General features: G+C 38.5%; 1 protein-coding gene across 2 annotated transcripts; it reads right to left on the minus strand.

Annotated features, from left to right (window-relative positions):
* Nucleotides 1-2830: 2830 nt before the first annotated feature.
* On the minus strand, nucleotides 2831-6572 carry pkdc (protein kinase-like domain containing). 2 transcript variants are annotated; one of them, XM_034698808.1, is made up of 3 exons: nucleotides 6473-6572; nucleotides 3818-4200; nucleotides 2831-3596 (listed from the first exon to the last, which is right to left on the minus strand). In XM_034698808.1, the coding sequence occupies exons 2-3, from the start codon at nucleotides 4186-4188 to the stop codon at nucleotides 2984-2986; spliced, it is 984 nt and encodes a 327-aa protein (XP_034554699.1). In that variant the 5' UTR covers nucleotides 4189-4200; nucleotides 6473-6572; the 3' UTR covers nucleotides 2831-2983. The 2 variants fall into 2 exon arrangements, with proteins under 2 accessions (XP_034554699.1, XP_034554701.1); XM_034698810.1 differs by having other exon boundaries at nucleotides 6355-6528.
* Nucleotides 6573-19649: the final 13077 nt, after the last annotated feature.

Below are 19649 nucleotides of genomic sequence, written 5' to 3' on the forward strand. Positions count from 1 at the left end.
AAGACGTGATTTAAAAGTTAACAGGGTGGGGGCCATTTTAACTTGGGTGGGGAGTAGCTCGTTCCACAATTTAGGAGCTGTGTCAGGATTCTAGCTGCTGTGTTCTGGATGGGTTGGAGCCGTCCTATGGAGTGTTTGGATAGACCTGTGTACAATGCGTTGCAATAATCTAACCGGGTTGATATGAATGAGTGGACAAATTTCTCAGCATCAGTTTGGGATTGGAATGGTTGTAGTTCGGAGATGTTTTTTAAATGGTTAAATGATGTTCTTGTTATTTTGGTAATGTGGTTTTCAAAGTGAAGGTTGGAATCTAAAATTACACCAAGATTTCTGACTTGCTCACAGTGTTTTAAAGAAATTGAACTAAGATGTAATTGGATGTTTTCCCTCTGGGTTTTTGGGCCGACAACGAGTATTTCAGTTTTTTCTGAGTTTAGTTTTAAAGAATTCAAAATTGAAGTCAAACACAACAGAAACAGCATGAAAATCTTCTTTGCTGAAAACTTGAAGCCAAAATTTTACTTTTTATCCCATCTTCCTTTCCTTTAATTGTTTAACTCTCCTTATATCTCATGTACAGCCTTTATTGCTTTTATTCATCTTGATTTATTTATTTATTTTACTGCTTGTATCTCTTTTTATGCCTTCACCTCTTGTTATTGTCTTTTAGCTTCTTAGCTTTCAATTATTCTATAGATATACTTAATTGATCCCCCATTAAGGGTAATTCTTCTGTTCCAGCAGCTTAGAACATGGGAATATAACAATCAAATTATTGTACTTACATACAGTTGTGTTCATAAGTTTACATACCCTGGCAGAATGTATGGTTTCTTGGGTAGTTTCTGTTGCCTTTATGATATAAAAAGAGTAAACACAGTTGTTTGATAAAAATTTTGCTTCCCCCAACCTCTAACCATGAGTGAATTTTTTTTTTTCTCTTATCATTCATAATCTCTGAAAAATTGCCAAAAAGGACTGAAATTATGCCAGGGTATGTAAACTTATGAGCACAACTGTAGTTAAAAATATAATAGTAATAATAATAATAATAATAATAATAATAATAATAATAATAAAGGTCAAAATAAAATAAAATGTAGCAAAAGCTACAGATATACACACAATATGTACACTTCTATCTTGTGAATAGATAGTGAAGTAATTTATTGCACACATCAAATTGCACCAGGTTATTAAAAACATACACTGTATGAAAAACACCAAGTGCGATTTTTTTTAGATGTGAGATGGTTACAATAGTTTGTGGTTGTGAATCATAAACAATGACCCGGGAAGACAGAGCCATGGTGCCAAGTCACGATGTAACTGCCATGTAGAGAAGAGAAAGAGGATGATTTCATTTTTTTGTATTATTTTATCCTGAAATGCTTTATCTTGATTTTTGATTTTATCTCTGTATTGCTTTTACCCCTCTGTAAGTGTTTTATTCCTTTTTCCTGCTCATAGCCCCTTTGTATTGTGTCTTTCCTTTTATATTTGTAATTGTCTTACTGTCTTGGTCCTTCTGGTCTCAGTTCATATCATTGGGTTCTTGGGTTGCCTGTTGCCTGTTGCCTACCGTTGTTCTGGTCTCTTGTGTTTGTTTTCTTGATGTCTAATTTTCATTTTTGTTTTAAGCTCTCTCTGCTGTTGAGTTCTCTCTGTGTTTGGTTTTTTTTATGTGCCCTGTTGTTCGTCAAGCACTTTGTAAACCGTAATTTTTAAAAGGTGCAATACAAATAAAGGCATGAATAAATATGAAAATTGCACCACCACATATTGTACTGGTGGAGCCAAGGCATGAGCAGAAGTGATCTGGCTGTTGAAGCCATGATGTCACACTCCATTTGGTAATCAAAACACTCATTTAACTTAGTGATAAGATCCATCCAGTCCATTAATCCACCGCAGAAACGATTCTTGATCTCACGCTTTCTCTGGCCCTTCCTCCTCTACTTTGCTAATCTAATGAAGACTGCAGCAGAAGCCTTAACAAAAAATACTAAACATGTCGAAAAAAGAAACACTTGAACATAAATAAAGATATGAACTAACTAGGATACAAAGCAGTCCGCAGGGGAAGCTCCAAAAGTTCAGTTCCCAAATATTGGAAGTCCTAAAGCTACAAGGCAAATAGCCAATCACAGTTGAGGGTTTGGGGCCCAACTTGGGGTGGCCAATCAGATTTAATTGAGGCCCATTTCACTCCTGGACACACCTCTGGACGTAACAATGTTAGTCAGAAATTGTTTTAATAGCCTTGACAAATTTAACTTGTAAACAATGAAATATTATTTCTTTAGATACACCAAATTATTTTTATTGCATTATAAAGCAATACAACTTTTAACTGAGTCATCAGAAATCCTCTGAGGTGGATGATAAGTTTACTGGGATAACAAAGGTTTTCATTACAGTTCAAGACCCATCAGATCATGTGACCCCAATAAAAATTGTACATATTTATTATATTTTTCCATCATACTCTGTTTCACAAACGATCAGCCATAATGGTAGCCCCAAATTCAATACTACAAAAAATATGTGACCCTCTCTGTCATCTTAACAGATATTGCAACTCTTTCAAGAGTCCATATTTAATAAGGAGGGTATTGACTCTCAATGTTTATAACCATCATAAATCATTCCTTAATTATCTCTGTGATTGTGCCGTCTTCTCCTTTTATGAAATTCATATTTACCATTTATTTATGGGGTTTTTTCTACTTCTGTATTTATCTTCACTACAGTTATCATAATTTGCAAGCTTTTCTGTATCTATATTGTCACATTCACGACCTATATTTTGAATAATTGAGTTCCCTTTTGTGATCAGAATCAGTTTAATTCAAGTTGATGTTTCAGGGATGCTTCAGGGCACACAGGTGAAGGAAGGTCCTGAGGTTGTGTTTGAGAGTGACTTATTTTAAAATGTACAGGTTACCAGGTTCAAACTGGACACCCTCCAGTCAAACCTTCAGTTCCCTGAGGTATTTGATCCAAGTTTCAGTTTGTGCAGAACCTCTTTGGTCAGCTGTTTGCTGTAGCGGTTGATCTTCCAGTGTCCAGGCATCCATCCAAGCAGGAAACGATGAAAATCTGTCCAGGCGAATGCAAACATCTCCCTCCACTCTTTCTCCAGAGCAGCAAAGTCCACATCTTTTTTCACAGTTTGCTTTAATTCTGCAAAATAGTACTCCAGCAGGCCTGGCACCCTCTTTTCACACTCCTTCTCCTCCATGCAGCTTCCTAGAAAATACACAACGTCTTTCATCCCACAGCCTCCGCCCACATACTGAAAGTCCACGGCTGCTACGTCACGTCCACTCGGGGAAAAACAGAAGTTGGCTAATTTAGCATCTCCGTGAACGATGGTTTTAAAGCTACATTCGTTGAGTATCCTGTCAATGTCTCCGGCTGCTGCTTTCAGCGCAGCGTCGTCCATGACCTCTAACTCGTCCGGCCTCGTCTCCAGATGCCAGTAGGTACCGACAGGCCAAAGACCCTCTGGGGCCACACTGAGGAAGAGAGCGTGGAAGTGGGCGAGCCAGCTGAGACAAGCCTTTATCTCTTTGTCCTTCACACTGGTCCTACAAAGAAAACACAGCTTGTTATCCAGCGTACAATCTAATAGTTGATTCCCTGTCTTTCTTTTTCTGCAGGGAAAATACTTGTTGCTTCTACTTTCATGCCTCTGATTGATTATGAGGATGCCTTCACTCTCTGGATACAGTTTGCCATGGAGCAATGAGGTTCACTACAAGTCTTGAGTCCCTAACTCATCACTGATCCCTGTATGCTCTTTACTCACCTCCTCTTATCATATCCAGCCACATCCAGATCTTCAAGCACGATCAGCATCTCGTCTCCATGTGAACAGGCAGCCAGACAGGCCGGGATCCGACAGCTCTGATTGGCAGAGTAGTTCTGGTACCAGTGTGTCTCCACCTGGTAGGATCTCACTTTGCGTGCGTGAGAGCGATCCGTGCTCCAGCCTCGAGGATGATCGGCCTCCTCCGGAAACTTGACGTGTTTGACGACCACAGAGGGCCGATCGCAGCCCTCCAGGTGAACACGCACGATCTCCCCATAACCGCTCCACAGAGTCTGGATGCTTTCACCCACACGCAGGGATGAGGCTCCACACGTCTGCAGGATGAGGTCCTGGTACTCCTGTTTCATCTCCACTCAGGGCTGAAACATGAGAGGAAGATAGGATTCTGATTCAGCAGCTTTAATTAGAGGCAGCAGAGGAAACACATTTAGTTACTTGAACTTTATGAGGGGAATTTTTGCACCTTTATTTGCTATACTCAAATACACCTCAGAGGAGAAAGCAGCTAAGTAAATTATTTATAATAATAATAATAATAATAATAATAATAATAATAATAATAATAATAATAATAATAATAATGCATTTTATTTATAGGCGCCTTTCTTGACACTCAAGGTCACCTTACAACATTAAAAACAAACAGAGTTTAAATAACAAACAGTAAATAAAACAAAATTTTAAAAGTTTTAAGTGAATAGACAGAGGAGTTGTGGTCAGATGGAGTAAGCCAGTTTAAACTGATGGGTTTTGAGTTTGGATTTAAAATGTGGGAGTGAGTCAGTGTTACGGAGGTCAGGTGGGAGAGAGTTCCAGAGCTGGGGAGCAGAGCGGCTGAAGGCTCTGCTCCCCATGGTAACAAGGCGAGCAGGGGGGACAGTTAGGTGGATGGAGGAGGAGGATCTGAGGTTGCGGGCAGGTGTGTCAGTATGGACGAGGCCAGAGAGATATGGAGGGGCATGGTTGTGTATGGATTTGAAGGTGAGGAGAAGTACTTTGTAGTTGATCCGGTGTGTGATGGGGAGCCAGTGGAGCTGTTGCAGGATGGGTGTGATGTGGTGGATGGAGGCGGTGCGTGTGATGATACGGGCGGCTTAATTTTGAACCAGTTGTAGTTTATGGAGGGTTTTCTGGGGGAGGCCAAACAGAAGGGAGTTGCAATAGTCCAAACGGGAGGTGACGAGGCTGTGAAGAAGAATGGCGGTGGAGTGGGGAGTGAGTGAAGGACGGAGACGGATTTATCCCTTCTTGTATAACCCAGAAAATGCATTGTTATTGTTACAACTGAGCTGTTACTCTTGTCTCATGAAAAGTAGACTCTTTGTAGAGACAATACTGATATTGTATTTTTGCATTTTAAACTTCTGTTCACCAATTTTGCACCAGTTTTGTCTCGACTTTTGTCGTACATTATCAATAAATTTTAGCATGACCACGACACTCAGATGTGACACCCTGCAGAGGAAGCTGAGAGGATTGTAAATTGTTAAGTCCATCCGTCTCTCTTGGACAGTATCAGTGCTGAAATAAGTTTTAAAAACAGAGCTTTGTTTAAGGTATTATATCTTCTATCGTTCACTTTTTATTAAAAATTTCACAATACAACGCTTTTACATAAAGGAGTCTTAAAATGTCTGCTCATACAGCACCACACACCAGTTATAATTACCTTCTGCTCACATTCCTGTAATATTGTTTTATCCAAGATGCTACATTTATTTTTAATCTATTTTTAATCTATTTTTTATTCACTCATCGTTTTATTGTTTTACTGATTTTATTTGTTTTACTGATTTTAATTGTTTTATTGTTTTAACTGCTTTTAGTAGTTTCTCTTTTGGTTTTTCTGCTTAAATTGTCTTGCCAGCCCATATACCCCCCCCCCCCTTTGCTTTGTTCTCTTTATTGTGGGTTTTTATGATGTTAAGCACTTTGTAACGTCTGTTTTGATAAGTGCTTTATAAATAAACTTTATTATTATTATTTTTTATTATTATTATTCAAAGCTCTCCATAAACTATCACCTCCATACCTCTCTGATTTAAAAGTATGTTTAAAAGAGCAGCATAATGAACAGTGGATGCTCTGAAGTGAAACAAAGGTTTGTTATGGTATCCTCGGCAGAAATTAGCGCTGGTTTTACAACAGATCCTGTGAGCAGAGTCATCATTGAATACAAGGAAGGATGTTTGTTAACAGATATGATCTTGAATATGATGTAATTCCTCAGATAAGACTACCTTATAGACTATAAATTTGGTCAAAAGTAACATAACCCTACTGAGAAGTTAACATTTTGACATCTTAAATATGGAGTATGGTAGAACTTAAACCAACCAGCACACTGGTTATTTATATTCATTGTGTAATAGCTTTTTCTACTTCCATTCACTAATCAATCTGAAAACCTATCAAAATATATAAACAGCAGAGACACACATCTCTATTAAACACACAGCTGTCATAAACAGCACATGCACTTATTGTAGTTTGTCACTATTGCAGTCACTCACCTTACTCACAAGTGATCCAGATAAAAACAAGCCTAGTTTTTACAGTGTCTTCCCCACACACACACATGTAGACTATTCTTCACTCTTTATTCATTTTAAGATGGATATGAAACAATACCTTTCTCACATATGTAGAAACACTCAGCTTCATGTCAATTCCTCTGAGTGGTGAGAGAGCAGGAAGTGTTCTCAGCAGCCTTCAGTGTGCTGTTTTAAAGCTGCAGACATGAAATAAAGTCAGACATATGAACACCACTGCCCCCTGCTGGACTGGAGTGCAACAACAGCTGTAGTCCATGCAATGTGGCTGTATTTGGATTATTAGTCAGTCCTCAATTAAAGGAGGAGGTGATTTAAATGTCCTTTTTGTGTCCAAAATAGCCTGATGCATTTAGTTTGTTCAATAAGTGACATTCAGCGATCACAATCCATAAAAAAAACACATCTAACATCAGAATCCAACTTCTATAATAGACTAGATACTGCTGTGACTGTAACCCAACATTAATAGTATTTGAGATTGTTCCCTTCATGCATCATTGAAGTCCATCACAAAAACATCACAGGAAATGATGCTCCAAAGTATTGATTTGGATTTGATGTTTTTCCTTTGTTCACTTACATTTTGAGCTGGTTCAGTCTCATACAAGGTGTTTAAGCAGTTTATGCTGTGGGAGCGGCTGCAGTGGCTGTGGCGTCCTTCATGGTAATGACCTCATGTCTCCCAGCACTTGAATGGTGTCCATTACCGAGGAATCATCCACGGCAAAATATCCAATGATTTCCTGATTAAATTTCCAATGGGAGTCAAAGGTAATGATGCTGTTCATAATTTCCCTGAGAATCACATGAAGGGGATTTGCAAACAGATTTCTTCAAATACTTCTTATAGGGCTACTTTGACTTAATAGAAACAAATATGGATGTGAAAAATGGAGGTATTGGGTGTGCCATACAGTCTTTATCCAACTATAAGGTCATTATCTTGGTGGTAGAAGCAGTTGGAATAAATGATTTTGTACGATATATGTTGAAATAATTGAATGCTCTATAAACAATTAAAAAGAACACATGACTTTAAACTACAGCCCAACACTCTGCTCTTTCATAAGGTTTGAATAATGTTTGATTATGTTAACCTTCTGTCGTGCATTTCAATCAATTAGCATTTGTCCTGAGAAGTTTGAATACATTTCCTTAGAAATTTGATTCCATCTCCTGAGAAGTTTGAATACTTAAAGGGTATAGAGGAGTGAGAGAGAGCAAATGCAAAGTCACTTCACGGATGAGCAACCAAAGACCCTGAGGTAAGACTGTTCTTTACTCTCTTCTGTTTGTAATGTCATAAAGAATATAAACACACACACCCCTGTTTTATTTGGGGTTTGTTTTGTTTTGTTTTGTGTGTGTTTTTTCTTTTAAATATATATATATATATATATATATATATATATAATATACATTTTTTGTGATTATTACTATCATTGTTATTCTATCTTAATTGGGTATTCATGGTATTTGTATATAAACCTTTGTATAGGTATGTGAATATGCACTCCATATGTCTATTCATACTTTATTTTTTTGTATTTTTTTACTTTATTATATGGAAAGAAAAAATGAAATAAAAATGTATTCACAAAAAAAGAAAAAGGGAAACATTTGCTTTTTATCTAGAAACAAAGACAGGCTGACCTTGATAGGTGTTGATTAAACATATTTGTCAAACCTTAAGGAAGGATTTTTAGATCAATGTGAGCTCAAAGTAAATTGAGTTCTTTTTAATTTTGCCTTGACTGTGAAAGACCTGCGATCTGTCCAGGGTGCATTCTGCCTCTCGCCCAATGACAGCTTGGGCCCTGAATGGATGAGCAGTATAGATAGTGGACATTTAGAGTCTAGAGTACATCACAATTCAGGAGTTAGCCGTTGTTTTACTATCATTACACATGGTTATTTCACTGTGAAAGTAGTGTGAATGGGGCTGTGATATCATGTTTTCATAGGATCCACATATCATTGGAACAGGCTGCATTTAAAAAATAATTCCTATATGGAAAAGTTTGCATTTTCAGTCTCCCAAAACGTTGCTTTCATGTAAGGTACCGGCTAAAGCTGAATAATACTAATGAATCTCTTTCTATTTAAAATATTTGGTCCTTTCATCCACAGCTCTGTGGTGGTTCCCCATACTCATCCTGTTTCTGAAGCGCTGTTTTGAGGCCAATCGTCGGCGGGAGCCATATTGCTGCTGACGAGCGAGTGTGATATAAAGAGGTGGGCTGAACAGCTAGTGTTCCCACCTGTGAATCAAGTCAGCTGTGCCTCTCATTGGAAGACTGGTAATCTCAATATCTTTGAATGTACCGCCTTATGAAAAAATTCACCCCCGTACAGTGTGTGCCGATCTAGAAAGGAGCTATCCAGACTACACTGTTTTTTTGTACCAGGCTGTAAACATGTTTATTTCTGCTGTAAAGATCGGCTTTTTTGAATGGGTGTGTATTTGGTTTCTGGTTCTTCCAGAGCCAGCCTCAAGCGGATCCTGGATGAACTGCAGTTTTTATCAATTCCTCATATTTTTAGACCGGAGGTTGCCGCTTGTGTTTCCCTCACTCTAGAATAATGCTCTGCAGGGTTTTGTGGGTGGGATGCACGATGGTGCAGTGGGTAGCACTGGTGCCTCACAGCTAGAAGGTTCCTGGTTCAAATCCCCGGCCGGGCAGGTGCCTTTCTGTGTGGAGTTTGAGTCTCCCCGTGCATGCGTGGGTTCTCTCCGGGCACTCCGGCTTATTCCCACAGTCCAAAAACGTGCTCACCAGGTTGATTGATCATTCTAAACTGCCTGTAGGTGTGAGTGTGTGCGTAAATGGTTGTCTCTCTGTCTCTGTGTTAGCCCTGTGATAGGTTGGCGACCTGTCCAGGGTGTATCCCTGCCTTCTGCCCGAAGCCAGCTGGGATAGGCTCCAGCCCCCTATGACCCCTAACGGGATAAGTGGTCAAGATAATGGATGGATGGATGGAGGGTTTTGTGGTGCAGCCACCCGCTCACATCAGTTTGACTAGCTCCACCTGTTTGCTTAGCTCTCAGGTGATAGCTCAAACTGCAGCAGTTTAGGGTGCACCAGTACAGTGTGTGTTAAGGGTAATATACTGTAAGTAACAAAACTCAGATGTGATGCTTCCACTCTGGCAGCTTCAGCAGGAATGAAGTGTCGTCGTCTGGTCATGGCATGCATGAGCAATCAATCATGAGCATCTCTCTCAGACTCAGCATGTAGATCACAGATAAAGATCTTTATAACATTTTAAAATAGTTTTTAACCTGTTTTTAAAAAGCAGTTTTACCTTTTTTTAAGGACTCTTTAAAACATATAACTTAACAACTTTTTAAAATGTTTATCTTTCATGAATTTTACAGTTCTGACAATTAACAATGAATTTCACTTCTTCGTCATTAAAACTGTTTTTAATATCCATGAACTTATTCATTTCTGATGCCTTTTTTTTTTTTTGCAAAAAAATCTATCGCTTGTGCAAAGAGGCTCAAAACAGATGTTGTTTGCATAGAATAGAATGTACTTTATTTATCCCTAAGGGAAATTCAGATCATCGCATTTGTATCACAAACAACATGTTAATGGGGACAGCTCCAGTTTCCACGTAGGATTAGTGTGCGTGCACGGTCAAACTGACATAAATAGCCTTATCATTTATACAGAATAACACATTTTAATGAATTGTGAAAGTAAATTTTCTTTTCTTTGAACATTTTTCTCTTGAACAGCTATGGATCGAATACACCTGCTCCTTCTCTTCTCAGGTCAGTGTTTATTTTCTGTTCCAGCAACACAAATGATGTCTTACAGCTACTTCACATCTTTATGTTGCTCGTCAAAATGTGTCCTTATGTGAGAGGGACGGATAAACTCAGTGTCACCTCCTTATATGACAGAAACCACTTTTCTTTCACAAAACATCACATCAAAATATTTAGACAAAACTAGAAATCCCTCTCTCATTGAAGCCTTGAGAACATTTGGGGCATACCTCATTGTAGTGGACACTGTCCAGAAGGAATTTCACAAATCATTTCTATTCGCCTGCCTTTAATGAAGCATTGTGAACGAAAGAAAGTTATCTAAAATGTATTTGTTTCATTTATTTTCATAACTTCATCCACTTAAAAAAGATGTTGGTCATTTGTTCCCATTTCTCCCTCAGGCCTGTGTTCCTTGTCCTCATGTGTAATCCATTATGAGTTATCTCAACATACAAATACCTGGTATCAGGCAAGAATCTACTGCAGAGAGAAACTGGGAGACCTGGCCACCATAGAGGACATGGAACAAATGCAAACTGCTCTTGAAGCTGTGGGTGGACGACACGATAAGGGCGTGTGGATCGGACTCCATAAAGGGAAGCATTTGAAATGGCATTGGTCTCTGGAACAGAAGGATTTCTACAAGAAGGGAGAGGAGGACTACATAAAATGGAAGCATTACGATGCTAGCAACTGTGGTTCTTTCAAATATGGCTTATTCTATACAGACAGTTGTAAGACATTGTATCGTGCAGTTTGCTTTGATGGTGAGTGTTAACTAACTCATGCATTGTGAAAATATGTGTTGAAATTCTTTTAAAAAGTAGTTTGAGTTTAAATATGTTCAAAGCAAGTACTCCAGAACTTTAACTCAAGTATGTCAAGCAACTTTGACGTGGAAAGCATTATCACATTAAATTAAAAGTCACGGCCCATTTATTACAAAACCTGTGATATTTAATTGTATATTTTCTCATTTAGAGACAAAGAATGGTCCTGAACAGTACCGTCTCACCTCTAAAAGAATCAGTTGGATGTCTGCTCGGGAGCACTGCAGGACTCATTTCACAGACCTGACCAGTGTGAGGAACGAGGAAGAAAGCAAGATACTCCAGGAGCTAATTGGTGACGAGCAAGTGTGGACTGGTCTGTTCAGAGACCCTTGGGAGTGGTCTGACGGGAACAGCTCTTCATTGAGACACTGGACAGCCGATCAAGTAGTTTACACAGAAGTCGACGTGAAGCAGTGTGTGAATGTGAGAAACGATGGCAGATGGGAACCACAAAAGTGTACCAACCAACATCGGTTCCTCTGCGCCTATGAGAAAAGTACGACATTTACATTCTTTCTACTTTCAATTCAAAGTCAAAGTCTCATTTCTTATACTGCGTGGGTCTTGTCTGGACACAGAAATGCAAGAAAAAAGCTGCTGTTGGTAGTCACGGAGTAAACATCTGTTCAGAGAGAGTGACTTCAATTGTCAACACTATCCCTCCCAACCAGATTTCCTCTTAGCCCCCCAACACAGATCGGTGTGCGCAGTCATGTTCGTGCAGGACTCATAATCAATCGGAGGACATAGTAGGGGCCGCCCCTTAACCAATCAGCACGGAGGATTGGAGATAAGCTGTGATTGGTCTGTCATAACAGGAACAAAGGGAATAATAACTGTAGGAGCCAATTTCTTAGTTTAAAATTACATTTAATAATTGAATTATATTTCAGAAATATCTGTGTGTCTGTGTGTGTGTGTGGTGTGGTGTGTACACTAATTGTTGTGATCCCGCAGGTCCGAGTGTTTAAGAGTGAGGTGCTGCAGCCTAGTGGTGTGGCTGACTGAAGGGCTCAGTCTTTAGACCTTGCGGAACTTGCGGACCTTGAAGATAGTCTTTATTTAAAATCAATCATTTATACAGTTTTGTTTATGTTTAAATTATTTGATCACAAATAAAACACAATTTATATTTTTGAACCGCATCCTCTGGACATTCCACCTTTTTTCTCTCAAGCAACACAAGCGTCTAGGACAACAGTCAGCCCAGGAGTGATTCACGCACAAAGGGGAAAAAACAAAAGGATACCGTGGACACTACAATAACATTGCTTGATAGAAAGGAATCGGAAAAAGCAGAGATTCTGCAATAGTTTCAATTGACTTCACTTACCGATGAGTACCGATGAGTATTATGACCTTTTTCTCCAAACCCAGCAGAAAAATAAAAACGTTTTTACACCATTCCTACCAACAGCAGCTTTAATTAGGGGTGAGCCCGACTAAGGATTTGCTTAGTCGAATCTGATTCATCAGATTTTGCCCATAGTCGACGAATAGTGGAATGTTTGTTGTTTTTCCTTATTGACCCAAAGTCTGCATGATGGTGACCGCATGACAATATTACACATAACCCTTTAAAATTAAGAGACTTGTAGCTTAAAGTAAAAGGGACAACAAAATATTATAAGCTTAAAACTTTGATTTTTTAAATCTATATTGCAGAAACAACGAGGTGATGAAGGAGAGAAAACTCAAATAAGGTTAAACATGGAATCAGGAGATATTTAAACAGTGTTCACACAGCGGAGAGGAGAGCAGCACTGCAGAGGGTAGTTTGTCCAACTTACAACAGAACCTTTTAAAACAGTCTTTCATCACGTCTTTGTCCGCTTGAGTCTTTTCAAACTGTACGTGAGGAAAACCATCGTGTGTACGGGCAGAAGTGCGCTCCTGTCTTTGTTGACTGTAAATCCTGTCTTTGAGAATATCCTCTCTGATGATGTGGAGGTGGATGGGATGCTGTGGATTGTTTTTGAGGCTTCAGACAGCTTTGGGTATCCCTCCTGGTTCGTTTGGCCCCGTACAGTTTTTGTGTGGTCCGGTAATCCTTGATCTCACAGTCCTCTTCATGAAGCTGCTCCTCATCTTCATCACTATGTTTTAGGATCAACTGAAGTTTTATTTCCTGACATTTTGAGCTGCCATGAACGTAGAAAGATTTAAAGGCCAGCTGAGGTACGTCTGCTCCACAGGTCCCCGCTAAATGGTCCACCTTTAATTACCAGGGGAGATTTAATTACCACTTTAAGGAGATTTAACACTTCAAGAGCTGTTCTCAGAATTACATTAAATAAGTTTATATTTATATAAAAATAGGCTAAATGAGACACTATTTTTATGGGAAACAGGAATATAATGTAAAATTAGACATTGAGCACCCCCATGGTTTGAATGGAATGATCCACGTTTCATATGCAAATATTCGACTATGTGATTGGCAGTCGACTAAGACTCGTTAGAACAAATCGTTGAATATTCGACTATCTGGGATCACCCCTAGCTTTAATCATAGTCTTAATGATTCTTCTCTCTTTGGTTTCAGCTTTCAAGCACGTCTACAAAGTGAAGATCAGCTTAAAGGAATCCAGCTTGGATCTAAATGATCCTGCAGTGAAAGAGGACATCCTGAAACATGTGAGTCTAATTCAAAGTACATGTTTTGTTAAATAAATAGTGAATGTAAATCATCTTCATTCTAATAAATTAACAGGATTATTACGTATGAAACTCCTTAAACTAAGTCTCATCAGTCAATAGTTTGTTTAAACATGTCAACATTTCAACATCATTTTTATTTATTTTATTTTTTCTATCTTATCTTTTTATCTGATTTGATTTGATTTTGATTTTATTTTATTTGATGTCTTTATTTGGAACATGTAAAAGTAAAAATACACTTAAAAAAAAGCATACAAGTAGAAAAGAAGAAACAGTTATACAAACATACAAGAAAAAAAAAGAAACAGTTATACAAAAGAAACAAAATCAATATTAGCAAGCAGTGAAACACTTTACTTTACATGTGTGAAAAAGGAGTAGGAAGAAGTTAAAACTTCCCTTTCATTCACTATTATCTGTCATTATACTAGTGCACTCCCACAAGTCAAATCTTCATATATTATCTTCATATTTAAACCGACAATCAAAAGTAAACCCGTCATGATTCTCAACACTTGTCTTCCTCCTTGTATCTCATGAAAATCATTTCTCTGTACTTCTTCTTGAACTGAATTATGTTCTGACATTGCTGTGGCTCCATATTGAGACTGTTCCACAGTTTTACACCACAGACTGGAATACAAAAACTTCTCCTTGTGGTCCGAACACTCACCATCTTTAATCTTAACTTCCCTCTTAAGTTATAACCCCCCTCCCTTTCAAAGAACAATCTTTGGATATTTACTGGAAGGAGATTCTTCCTTGCCTTGTACACAATTTGTGCAGTTTTAAAATCTACAAAGTCAAAAAATTTCAATATGTTGGATTTGAGAAACAATGAATTTTGAATTTTATTATAATGATTTTATTGTATTTTTCTGTTACTTCTCGGCTTTGATTTTATTGATTTGATCATCATGGTCTTATTTTTTAAGTATTTTATATCACTTTTCTTTCTACTTCTACTTATTACTGTTTTTTTCTGACTCTGATCTTCTGTGAAGCACGTTGGGCTGCATGCTTGTATTTATGAATAAAAATGAGTTGAGTTGAGAGTTTAATTGGTAGTTTTATTTGTGTTTTGTTCCTCAGATCAAGCAGCAGCTGAATGGAACCGGCGTTACCGGCATACAATGGAGAAATCAACCTGATGGAAGAGTTTTTATCAAGGAACCAGAAAAGAAACAGACAAGCAGCACAGACTGTAAACCTTGACTTCAGAGGTTTTGTTTGTACTTGATTCTGATTGGTCAATGCAAAGCAACATTTTATAGCAATGGTCTGTTATTTCTGAATAGCAGACTGTTGTTATGAAGAACAACGAGTTGAAAAAATGTCAGCACTTGAATAAGTTCAAAACTTTCATTGCAGAAATTGACAGCAGCTCAGTTTGAACTTATTGCAAGTGCTGACATTTTTTGAACTTGTTGTCCTTTTTGGGTCAGCCCCAAATTACATTTGAGTACTTTTGAGTGATAATAATAATAATAATAACACATTTTATTTAAAAGCACCTTTCTTAACACTCAAGGCTACTCTACAGAAGGATTAAAACACAATAAAATAAATAAAAACAACAAGCAAAGTAACACCAAGTTAAAAATGAAGCAGTGGAAATTGAACAGAGATTGCGGACTGAAACAGATGGGTTTTGAGTTTTGATTTGAAGACGGGTAGAGAGTCAATATTTCTGATGTCTGGTGGGAGTGAGTTCCAGATTCTGGGAGCAGAGCGACTGAAAGCTCTGCTCCCCATGGTGCTGAGACGGGCAGGGGGCACAGAGAGGTGGAGGGAGGAGGAAGACCCGAGGGAGCGAGAGGGGGTGACAATGTGGAGGAGATCAGAGAGATACAGGGGGGCGAGATTGTGGATGGTCTTGAGTGAGCTCGCCATTTCTTTGTGTTATGAAGAACAAACCATTGCGAGGGATGTGGCTCTAATCACAGACTCTTTAGGAGTCACTGTCATCATTTCAATGTTCAAAGTGACGTCCGGTTAATTTGATGCTGGTTTGCTATGTCAGAGAAATCTACAAAATTGATGATATGGTATGAAGTTAACACTAAACAGAACACAGTGTGGATTGTGGAAGTGTATAAGGACTGCAACATTGAACACTCTGACAGTGACAAGGCAAAAACAAATTAAAAAAGTCCAACCTTCAGCAATGTTCATCACATTAGCATTAAACTGAGTTCATAGAAGATATCTAGCTGCCAGGTGTCTCTGCAGATGTTTTGCTGGTGAAGGGGATTGCATGCTCATACAATAGAATGTAGTTCAGAGGTTTGCAGCCTATAGAGAGCTAGCTCCATGTTATGTCTAGAAATCAAATATAAGGGGTTGTGAAGTGTGACAGGAAATAAATAATATCTTAAAAAGTGTAAATCTTTTTGAAATGTCAAATAAAGCATAATTTTTCTTCAAATGTAGTGCAGGAATAAAAGGTTGCATATTTTGAGTTTGCAGGTCCTGAAATCTGTATCTGTGCTGTACTTATCATCGTTTTGTTAGGACTACTCTTTCATTGTATCGAAGATTGTTTGAAATTAGTCTTTTATCTTTATATCATATTTTTAAAACTCTTATTTCACATGTAAATATGTATGAGATGACACCTTTCTTCAAATGTCCTCAACTGATTGAGGACAGTGGATGATGACTGTTTTGATTGAGCTCATTTTAAAGCTAGGGTTGGTAGTCTCGGTAAACCAGCATGAATTTGAATGTAGCCCCCCCCCCCCGGAAGTAGACCTCAGAGAGAGAGAGAGAGTGAGATTAGTCAGGGCTAAAAAAAACATGACAAAGAACACCAAAACAACCCACTGTAATAATTGAGAGCTAAACTTAACGTGCAGGTGTACTGTTCTTCCCTTAGTGAGGGGGATGCTGTCCAGCCTCCTCACACTAATATTTCAACTGATATGGGGGGGGGGGGTTCCTGTTTATCAGTTTGTCGATATAAAACAGACATTCCATATCATGCTCGGCTACGCCGGTGCAAATTCAGATCAGAATATAGTCCAACCTGGCAGAATCTTGTTTTGGTGAATTGACCAATCTAAAAAACTTATTTTAAGACATTTCAGTAACACATTTCAACTCAAACAATGGAGCGCAGGGGCAGTGGTGGTTCTAGACCAATTTTACTGGGGGGGGGGGGCAGGCTGGGGCCAAGGGTGCTGTCAGAGGGACCCATTCAACCCTGACAAAAGAGACTGAGAAGGGCGAGGATCGGCTGAGAACAAACTGGCAAAACAACAGTGCCTCCCTTTATACTAGACATATATACTACTGTGTCCTAGATCAACATGCAGACTGACAGCAGCTGATTGGCTGTTTACACTCAACATGAGTCCCTTAGCGCTCTAAGGGACTGGAACCAAGTGCCACATGCATGTGTTCCGCCTGTAACATCGGCGTGATATGGAAGCTTTTAATAGTGTATAATATTTGTTTGGTGTGGAGGGGGGGGCCACAGGGGGGTCCAGGTTCAGTTTTACAGGGGCACTGGCCCCTGTTGGCCCCTCCCCAGAACCTCCACTGTGCAGGGGGGTCCAGGTTCAGTTTTACAGGGGCACTGGCCCCTGTTGGCCCCTCCCCAGAACCTCCACTGTGCAGGGGGGTCTGGGCACATCGGTTCAGTCTCATGCAAAGTGTTGAAGCGAGCCAAGTCACTGTAAGAGTTAAAACAAAGAAGTGCAAGCTTGAATACAACCAAACAGAGGTTGCAGAGGACATTTCCAATGGAAGTCAAAGGTAATGATGCTGTTCACCATTTCCCTGAGAATCGCATGAAGGGGATTTGCAAACTGATTTTTTCAAATACTTCTAATGGGGCTACTTTGACTTAATAGAAACAAATATGGATGTGGAAAATGGAGGTATTCATTGTGCCATACAGTCTTTATCCAACTATAAGGTCATTATCTTGGCGGTAGCTGCAGTTGGAATAAATGATTTTGTACGATATACGTTGAAATAATTGAATGCTCTATAAACAATTAAAAAGAACACATGACTTTAAATTACAGCCCAACACTTTGCTCTTTCATTAGGTTCGAGTAATGTTTGATAATGTTGATCTTCTGTGGTGCATTTCTCCAAAAACCAGCTAATCCAATTAATATAAATAAATCAATACGGGTATTCTGAGCAGATAATCTGATCAGATCAGAAGTAGAGTTTTTCATCAATATACAGCCTTTGCATTTGCAGAGGTTAGAGGTGCAGGTTTACTGAAGATTTCTCTCTCCCAAATTAAAAAACAAAAAAACATTACACAAGTTCTGCTGCATTCATTTTTCATCTTTATTTCTTCTTGAACATTATTGATATTGTTGTAAATGACAGATAAGTCTGCACAGAGAACAGCCTGCAGACACTGAGACGCTGGATTCATGCTGATGGTTTAGGCAAATATTGGCAATGAAGGACTTCCTGTGCGTCAATCAACAAGCAAATTCATCTTCTAATTTCCTGAGAAGTTTGAATACATTCAAGGGCATAAAAAGACTGAGAGAGAGCAAATGCAATGTCACTTCACAGATGAGCATCCAAAGACCCTGAGGTAAGTCTGTTCTTTACTCTGTTCTGGTTGTAATGTCATGAAGAATACAAACATGAACATGTCCTGTCTTCCTTTTTCTCCTGCTTCTGACTGAGAAACTAAAACAGAATGACCTTTGACATGTAGTCAATTATATTTATCGTACCTAAAGGATGATTCACTGCATCATTTTGATCAATGTGAGCTCAATGTAATTGGAGTTATTATTTTATTTGCCTTGACTGTGATGGACCGGCGATCTGTCAAGGGTGCATCCTGCCTCTCGTCCAATGACAGCAGGGACCCTGAATGGGATAAGCAGTGTTTTAGGCAAGGCAAGGCAAGGCAAGGCAAGGCAAGGCAAGGCAAGGCAAGGCAAGGCAAGGCAAGGCAAGGCAAGGCAAGGCAAGGCAAGGCAAGGCAAGGCAAGGCAAGGCAAGGCAAGGCAAGGCAGCTTTATTTGTAAAGTACATTTCATACACGAGGGCAACTGAATGTGCTTTACATTCAAAATATTAAAAGCATTGGAGACATTCAGACAGGCATAAAAGAGCACAATTAAAATAACAAATATGATAAAACAGAAAAGAAAAGGAAAATTAGAAATATATTAAAAATTACATTAAAATTTTAGGTAACACTTTACAATAAGGGTCCCTTAATTAGCGTTAGTTAATGCATTACTAAGCATTAATTAACAGTTTAATAATAGTTTAATAATCGTCACAATGTATTACCTAACATTAACTAACACATTAGTTGGTGCATCAATAAGCAGTTAATTAATGTCCACTGCTCAGAGTTAATTAATACATTATTAAGCATTAATAAAAGTTACAAAACTTAATTAGTTAACCATTAGTGAATGCTTTCTGGACCCTTATTATAAAGTGTAACACATGCATCACTTAAGTAACACATTATAAATGCTAAACTGCCTCATAAGCATTACTTAACCATAATTAAGCATTAGTGAATGCTTTTTGGACCCTTATTGTAAAGTGTAACACATGTATCCCTTAGGTAACACATTATAAATGCTAAACTGCCTCATAAGCATTACTTAACCATAATTAAGCATTAGTGAATGCTTTCTGGACCCTTATTGTAAAGTGTAACACATGTATCTCTTAGGTAACACATACGCCGAAGCAAAATGAGTTGAAATGTAGTTGAAGCAACACATATAAAGAATTCAACACATTTTATTTAGAATAAAACAGATAATCACAGATAACATCTCAACTGGCACAGAGAAGTACGGTGGCCCTGAGAGCTCACAGCACTGCAACTTAAGAAAACACATGCAAAAAGACAAAACACAAGCAAATTAAGAAAACACCTTCATCAATTTGACAACACATGCGCAGCATTTAGAAAACGCAATGCAAAGACCACAACACAATACATTAGAAAAACGCACTGCAAA

The sequence above is a fragment of the Notolabrus celidotus genome, chromosome 12 (genome assembly GCF_009762535.1).
Source record: "Notolabrus celidotus isolate fNotCel1 chromosome 12, fNotCel1.pri, whole genome shotgun sequence".
Taxonomy (NCBI): domain Eukaryota; kingdom Metazoa; phylum Chordata; class Actinopteri; order Labriformes; family Labridae; genus Notolabrus; species Notolabrus celidotus.

Coding starts and splice junctions, on each gene's coding strand:
- pkdc (XM_034698808.1), bottom strand. CDS start 4,188: ATGAAACAGGAGTACCAGGACCTCATCCTGCAGACGTGTGGAGCCTCA. Junction 3,597..3,817: donor GCTGGATATGATAAGAGGAG/GTGAGTAAAGAG, acceptor TTTTCTTTGTAG/GACCAGTGTGAAGGACAAAG.